The 8142-nt window shown below is 35.7% G+C and overlaps 1 protein-coding gene across 2 annotated transcripts in view; it reads left to right on the top strand.

The window, feature by feature from the left end:
* The first annotated feature begins 226 nt into the window (after positions 1 to 226).
* LOC108208776 (protein ACCELERATED CELL DEATH 6) overlaps positions 227 to 8142 on the top strand; it is a 29480-nt gene continuing 21564 nt past the window's right edge. For both annotated transcript variants that reach the window (XM_017379302.2, XM_017379303.2), the window contains exons 1-2: positions 227 to 904; positions 1589 to 1977. Coding sequence is in view for 1 of the 2 variants with exons in the window: in XM_017379303.2 (XP_017234792.1) it covers positions 268 to 904; positions 1589 to 1950 (999 nt within the window). In the remaining variant the exon portion in view is untranslated. The remainder of the gene's footprint in view (positions 905 to 1588; positions 1978 to 8142) is intronic.

Raw genomic sequence — 8142 nt, 5'->3', positions numbered from 1 at the left:
GTATAGGAACCGATAGGAACCGATGTCTATCTTCTTTGAATTAAAAATGAAAACCGGGCGGTAAAACAATAATGAGAGGAGTAAAATTTAGCGATCTATCTATAAATTGTCAGATGGGTCAATTTATAGGGACTACTTGTACAGTACGTACCTGGCCCATGCAGCTGCGCCATTAAAGAGTACGTCCAATCCTTCTAATAACGTTGAATATCTAGCACGTGCTGCCTGCATACAGTTTCTTGTATTAATTGAGTCCGAACTCATTATATGAGCCCTGGTAGAAATTTCTTAAGTTTTATGGATCTGGATGCTTTGTATGATGCTGCCATTTCTGGCGATGCTGATGCCATATCTAAATTGGCGATGGAAGCTGATAGGCTGAACCAGAGAGGAGAAACAATCCTTCATATTGAATCCATAAATGGAAATACAGAACGTGTGCGATTCATTTTAAGGCATTTTGCAAGCAAAAATCTTTTGAGCTTTCTGGGGTCGCAAAAAGAGACTGTACTCGCGTGGCCTGCATATTTTGGATACACTGAAGTAGTTGAGGCCCTCATCGATGCAGCTAGACAATTGCCTTCTTCTTTGTCTAATAATATTACTCAAAATCATGTATCTTCTTTTCATGCTTTTCTTAGGCATGCTGATAATGATTCGGAGACTGCCTTATGTGTAGCAGCTAGGAGAGGTCATACGATAATTGCCAAGTTATTAGTAGAGGCCGACCCAGCTGATAAACATATTCCAAACAAAGATGGTAAAACTCCAATATACATGGCTGCGGAAAATGGGTACCACGATATAGTGAAGCTGATCTGTACAACTTGCACATCTCCGTTAAATTTTGACGGGCCTGGTGGTAGTACTGCTTTGCATGCTGCTATTAACAATCTCCACAAAGGTATTTAGCATAAAAATTTAATGTGAGGCTTTTTCTTTATTGTAAAAGCTATTTACTCGTTTGTTCTTCTCAGTGATGCTAACTTCATTTTCTTTCTAACTGACAGCTCATTTCCTGCTTTTAGGGCTTCCTCTGTTCTTATAACATACTCTACGATAAACCAACACCAAAGAGTAAGAAAAATGGGTAAATGGGTGAAAATCATTAAAAATTTACAAATTTGGAGGAATAGACAAACGTACTGGGTGACGGAAATTTTTATATTACTAAAGTTTGTTATTTCTAGAAAGTTATGAAATGTTATGGCTTACTAGGGATATCAGAAACCGAAAGTATAAAGACATAAACAAATGTGTTGAAGATAATAAGATTCAATTAAGCATTTATACCGACACAGTTTTCAGATTTTTATGTAAGTAGTAGGAGTCTGTACCCTCAATAATTAAGTTACTGCACTGTGTTCAAAGTCAATTAATAGAGTGCCTGGTTGTGTTGCTCATAAGCTGGTTTGTTTAAAAACTGAAATCAGAACTGAAATGCGAGGGCAGGGACCAGAGTTTCATTCTGCACATATCCTCCACTGCTACACTAGACTCGTTTTCTTAAGTATTCTCATACTGAATTTATGAAATTATAAACTTGTCGAAGGGGAGAGACTTTGTCCTAATATTTCCACTTCTGCAGCCAAGGAAGAAGATAAAGATGTGATTAGAGTGATGATAAATGCCGCCAAACGTGCCAATGTTCCAAAGGACGATGCCGCAGTACATGAAAGTTTTGCAAAGTTATTTAACAAAATTGACAAGCACCGACGCACCATCTTAGAACTGGCTGTGGAAGGAAATTACGTGGACGTGGTTGCACTCATATTAGAAGAAAATCCAGCCTATCGACACCGAGCTGGCAGTTTTATTGGTCTCATGCCTTTAATTTATGAAGCTAGCGACAAGGAAAGTACTGGGATTGCGTCAAATTGCTCACTGAATCTTACCAAGCTGGCGCTGCAAATAGTACTAATCACGTTCATAGATACGTGGATAGTTTGATTTCGGCTATTAGGAGCGGCATAAGAGGTACACAGTATTTCAACCTTTTTGATACTATTATTCATCGAGTAATGTTAATTAGAGAATTAAAATATTTTCCTAATTGACCTAAAATATCTCCCAAGTTGACGTAAATGGTTTATATAATATAGTAAATGTTGGTCCGGAAACAATTGTAGAAAGGGGCCGGTTAAATACAATCGTTAGATTTCCGCGCGGAATAAATCTGATTTGATGAATTGAACGTGGAAATTAGATTTATTTTAATTAGTGAAACAAGGTTCCAGCTAAATGATTGGTTAAACTTGACAGGCGTTACAAAATTATTACAGTTCAGTTTTAATGTTCACTATATGTTCTAAAATATATTTGAAATGAAGAACACAATCCCATATTTATAGGAAAAGTGGTTGTACATGAAAGACAATCTTTAGACAATTTTAGTTTGCCAAAAAATACAATTAAATTGGCCAAAATACACTTGTAAGACAATTATAAACGTGGGAAAGACAATTGTACTTTTGTAGGACAATCTTTAGATTACAGCCCACTAGGCAAGACAATTATCAGACAACGGTAAGATAATTAGCTGTCACTTCATTGTCCTTTTTGAAATGTCTGCCACAGACAAATGAACATGATAAGACAATCATAAAAGTCTCGGCATGACAATTCTTGAGAATGCGGTTGGACAATCTATTAAAACCCGGCAAGACAAAATATCTTGCCGAGCAAGGCAAATGACTACAGGGCTCGATAAGACAATTTGGAAAATTGTCTTATCAGAGTTGTCCAGTAAGGCAATTGTTTTTTTTTTCTTCTAAAATAATTAATAAATAATCATTCACTTATTTATTTAATTGCATAAATTCAATAATTAAACTAATTCAATTGTAAATAAATTTATTAAATAAATTCAACAACCAAAATAAATATTTTGACAATATAAGTAGCTGACACACAAATGTATTGTCTGATTCATCTATGTCTAGCCAAATCAAATATCCTTTGTCAATCAAACAATTAAGTTGGTGCTTGTTTATCGAGTCTTCGTCTTCAAGTACATTTTCATAAATAGTATTACATGGAATCTTCTGAATAAATAAATTCTCGAAATTTTATATCTTCTGACCTCCTAGAGATGTTACCAAAGATTATTTGTACACTGAGGTCTGAACTTATTAATGAATTTCTTTTAGTATATACAACAATCAACCTGGAATTCTTTTAACACATAATTCTAATAATTCACTTGACGTTTTTCATGCGGATTCCGGTTAACAGTACTTGCTATATATACCTTTCTTTCTTATCTGAGTTGTCATCTCATCAATACAAATAGGCTGAACATATATAGACATATTCCTATCTTGTCTAACTATTAGAGTGAACCACTTCTCCTTCTTCTACTTCTTGACTCCTATGAACTGGAGTAGGCAGTTCATCTCTAATAGGCTCTTCTGGTAAGACTGGTTCACCCAGCTTCCTTCTCTGTTCAGCACGAGCCAAGTTAAATTGTATCTCTTCTTCCACAGGGTCTTCATAGAAATCTTCTGGTTGAGAAACACTGACTTTCTGCATTTTTCGGAAATAAGATATGATATTCTTTCTGGTGAAGTAGGCCTTGATCTCATCAGCAGCCTCAATCTTATCTTTAGTTCTTAAGCCCTTGGTCCTTAGAAAAGTAGTCACTTCCATTAGATAATTGACATAATAGTTTGAAAGTAAATTCTCATCCAAGCGAAGAGTACTAATATACCTGCATTTAATGAATCTCACTATGTATGGACTTTTGACAACTTGAGGACTATTGTGTACAGCTACCTCACGAATTATGTCTCTTGGAAGTTCATTGAGTTCGAGATCCTCCTTACTTTGCTGAGAAACACCCTGAGTTTAAATACATATAAAGACTTGAAGTACTCTACTGAAACTCTATGTGATCCATTCCTGTCCTGTAAGTATAAACCAGAATGTGCCTGTTTTGAAGCACATTGTCAACAACAACTATAATGAAATCAAGCTCTTTAGTCAAGGCATGCATGTAATCATCATCATTGAAGTTCTGACTCTTGATATCATCCATTCAGATTTATGTCTTCGAAAGGACCTTGTTGAATCTGGGCAAAGATTTTTCTTGCAGTGTCCCAATTAGCACCAATCTTTCTTTCAATTCCAGCCTCCTATCTTTCAAAGCAGCTTCCCAAAGCTTCTGCTTTTCCAGCTTTATCTCCTACTCAGTAGCTCTCTTTTAATCCACCATCTTCTGAAGTTCCCAGAGTTTCAGTCTCCTAGCCTTGAGATCCTCTTTCATTTTAAGAACTTTTTCCAAGTGCACAGGATTAGCAGGCTCATCACTAGGAAATAAGAACTCTTCATCAAAGTGACCTTCCTCCTTAGCTTGATAATATGCTGCATCAAAAATATCATTACCTCCGTATCCTCATGATAAGAATCTGTAAGAATGAAAGCATCATATTCATGCATCTTCTGTTTACTCTTGTGATGTGTTAGAAATAATACCTTTAAATCGCAAGCGCACGATCACGTTATAGTAATTTAAAGATTCTTTCACAGAGATTAAATTATTTTTCGCAATTCTTTAATATTAACCTAGGTGGATTAGAACATTTAAGTGCTGAAAATGGCTTTATCTAACTTAAATCTAAAGTAGTAAACTGAATTTGAGAAACATTCCTTGGAAAATCAAAGTAAATTCCAAATTTCATTTATAAATTTAGTAAATAATGCAGCTTAATTCGATTAAAAACAAAATGAGCAAAGATTGCGACCAGAAGAAAACTAAAACAATACTTAAGCTAGCAAATAAATCGGCTGGAAAACAATTCAAAGCAGTAAATACAGAACTCCATACTCAACCAAAAATCAGTGCCTGGTCCAAATGAAAACGCAGAAACTAGAACAAAACACGACTCAAACACAGCAAGCCCAGATTAATGACTCGGCAAAACACGAAACAGAGTAGCAAAAACCCAGCTACTCGATAAATCAGTTCATTGACTCGATTGCAACGGACTCGGAAAGAAAACAACTCAGCAGCAAAGCTACTTCTAAGCTCCAATTTACACGGCCAAACTCGATAGACTAACAGCGAAAACTCAGCAGAACTCGATAACTCGGACAAATAAATTAACTAACGCAGAACTCAGACCAGACTTCAAAGAAACCAACACAAACGAAGTGATTCAGATCAAAAACCAGTAAAAGGCATCGAACAAATAGCAACGACAAACGCTTGACTTGGACTCGGTGTAGACTCGACTTAATCAAAACGAAGAACAAAACAGAGGGCAACTCGTGACTCGGTGCTAACTTAGAAACATTCAGAAACTCAGCAAAACCAAGGACGAATCTTAGCGAGGAACATAACAAAGCAACAGAACTACAGAACAGACTCGAAATAAAGAAACACAGAAATCAAATACTCGGTAACTCGGCCCTTGAACCAACTACACTCGGTTTGGTGACTCGGAGCGATACTCGAACTCAGCTACATGACTACAAAATCGGACTCAACAAATCGAAAACAAAGTAGACACAAAACTCAGTACAAGATTCATTGCATGACTCGGACAGAACTTAGATTCTAAACCTAGCAAATCACGAAACCCAGCTACACGGCGAGTCGACTCGGCAACTCGGTGACAGAACTCAAACACAGAAAATGGGTGGAATCAAAAAGAAGAAACGTAATGCAGTAAGAAAAAGGGAAGAGGGGAATGATGGTGTTTTAATTGAAAAACAGGGGCGAGGGGTTTTGTCTTGGAAGAAAAACAGAGCAGGTGGGTTTTGTTACTAAAACTAGTAGTAAACCAATAGCAAAGCAAAGAGATTCGTTAAAAGAATTTTAACACATATTAATCGCTACTTTGCAACTTAAGTAATAAAATTAAAACTGAAAATTTTGGGCTTTAACATTTAAAACCCTAACACAAATTAATTTTGTGCTAGGATTTAAAAGAGCTTTAACGACTAATTTAGGCAATCATAAAATCTACACTAAACTAGAAGGCTTCTCCCATTCCCAAAAGCCCTTAGGCATATGGTGGTACTAAGAAGAATATGCCACAAGGAGCAACAAAATAGAGACAATACAAGATCAAGCTAAAAGAAGATTTGCACTAAAATAAAAAGTGTTTACAAATATGGTATGAAATTGAGAGAACAAAAGAAGATCTAGCACTATACTACCTACCAGCTAGGAAAAGACTAGGTTAAAAAGAAGGTGGTTACAAGTAAAGAGATGGGGGAATTTATAGCTAAAGATTTAGGATTTAGGGGTAGGGTGGCTAAATCTTGTCCATCCATGAGCCTTATGTGTTGGGTAGATTATAGCCCTCCATGTGCCCCCTTACTTGCCAACTCTCTTTGTTTTTTTTCTTCTTTTCTTTTCTTTTTCTTCCTCTTTTTTGCACTTTCTATTCTTTCTTTATTTATCTACAATTTCCTGAAATAAAATAAATAAGCGATTAATATTATGAAAATAAACAAAAGATGGGCACTTAAATATGCAAAAATATGGACTAATCAAACTTCCCCATACCTATCTTTTGCTCGTCCTCGAGTAAAAATCAAAAGAAAAGAAAATAAACTAAGAAAACTAAATGCAAGTCCTAGGCTCCTTTTCGTAGGCGTAACGGGTGATTTTAGGTTCACCAACCCGTTAAACTCGTAGACGATCTCTACAAGAGGAGTTTTGTCTCCTAAGGGTTTACATAAGATATACCCATAAAATCTTCGAGACATTCTAGCAAGCATCCTACTCGACTCTACTCTAATTTCATTGGTGTTAACAAAAAGTGTTTTTAAGGAAAATACGACTCAAAGACTCTTTTACTAATAATCAAGATATAGTTGCCTCTAATCTACTTGATTCGATATAAAAATTTACTAAAAATCCAAGGAGTGTAAGTAATTTAAGGCCTTTAATGGATCCTAATTTTCTAAGAACATTTTCTCTTTTTCAACCAATTTTGAACTGACCAAATCTCTATCGAAACAAATATCTAGCCAAACATCACAAACTCTTATTCTTCTTCTTTCTTTTTTTTTTCTTTCTTTTGTTTCTTTTTTTTGCATTGACTTTATTTTGTCTGTTTTCTTAGGCAAACAATGTTACCCATGTAGCGAGCTTTAGGTCAGTGACTTCCAAACTAAACGGTCTTAGGGCACTAGGTTTTGAAATCCCCCGACGGACTTAATAACTCGAGTAACAAAGGCCACAAAACGAGGCTAGCCAATCTACTTTTGCCCATTTATCTAAAGATTTTATCTATAAAGAACAATGGGTATTGAAGTAGTTTATTTTATTTCATTTTTTTTATTTTTTTTCTATTCGCAAAGGTTCGATTCGACATTGTTTCAACATGTGGGTTCTCTTTCAGATATCGAATAATATCACTAGACAATCTCTCCATCAAAGGTCTTGTGCAAACGTGTGTGCCATCTTGGAATTTAGAGTACAAATCGGTCGATGCAAGTTTCAAAAAGACAACTTTACTCAACTACGTTCAAATTATCTAAAAGACACTACATATATATATATATACTTTTCGAAACATGCTAAACACCAACTACTCCTAAAGTTCGAGTGAGGGAAAGACAACTTAGCTAAAAGTATCTCTATTTTTGGATTTTCTAATTTTTCATTTTTAGGGTTTTTCATTTTTTTAAGAATTACACTAAAGCCCTCCCCATACCTGAATCATGCATTGCCCTCAATGTATGCAAAAGGGAGAATTAAAATGTAAGAGTAAAGAGGAAAAATACCTGAATAGGAGATGAAGGGGATTTTCATTAACTACTGAAAGACATACACGACCCACGCACGCACACATTTCCTTCCCCATACCTGAACTTCATTAGGGAAGGTTCTAAGAAAGAACCGAATCAACCAATTCCGGAAGGAAAGATGGGAGGAAGCTTCGAGAAAGAGTCAAAATGTGTGCGAAAATTTTGGGGCACGAAGACTTTCTCTAGCACATGACAGTCGTTCACCCCTAAAGGACAAGTGTCACTAATGTTCTCCATAAACCAACTTAATGCTTCTTTATTATCAAGCAAATTAGAGACAATGAAATTTTGGTCATGGGATAAATCACTAGTAACGATGTAAGAAACGACGTCATCCTTTCCTAAGGCGCTATGTGAATGATGGAACAATGAGTCAAA

Source organism: Daucus carota, chromosome 2 (genome assembly GCF_001625215.2).
Source record: "Daucus carota subsp. sativus chromosome 2, DH1 v3.0, whole genome shotgun sequence".
NCBI classification, from domain to species: domain Eukaryota; kingdom Viridiplantae; phylum Streptophyta; class Magnoliopsida; order Apiales; family Apiaceae; genus Daucus; species Daucus carota.
Note: the sequence above shows the minus strand (reverse complement) of the source record. Positions and strands in the feature narration are given on the sequence as shown.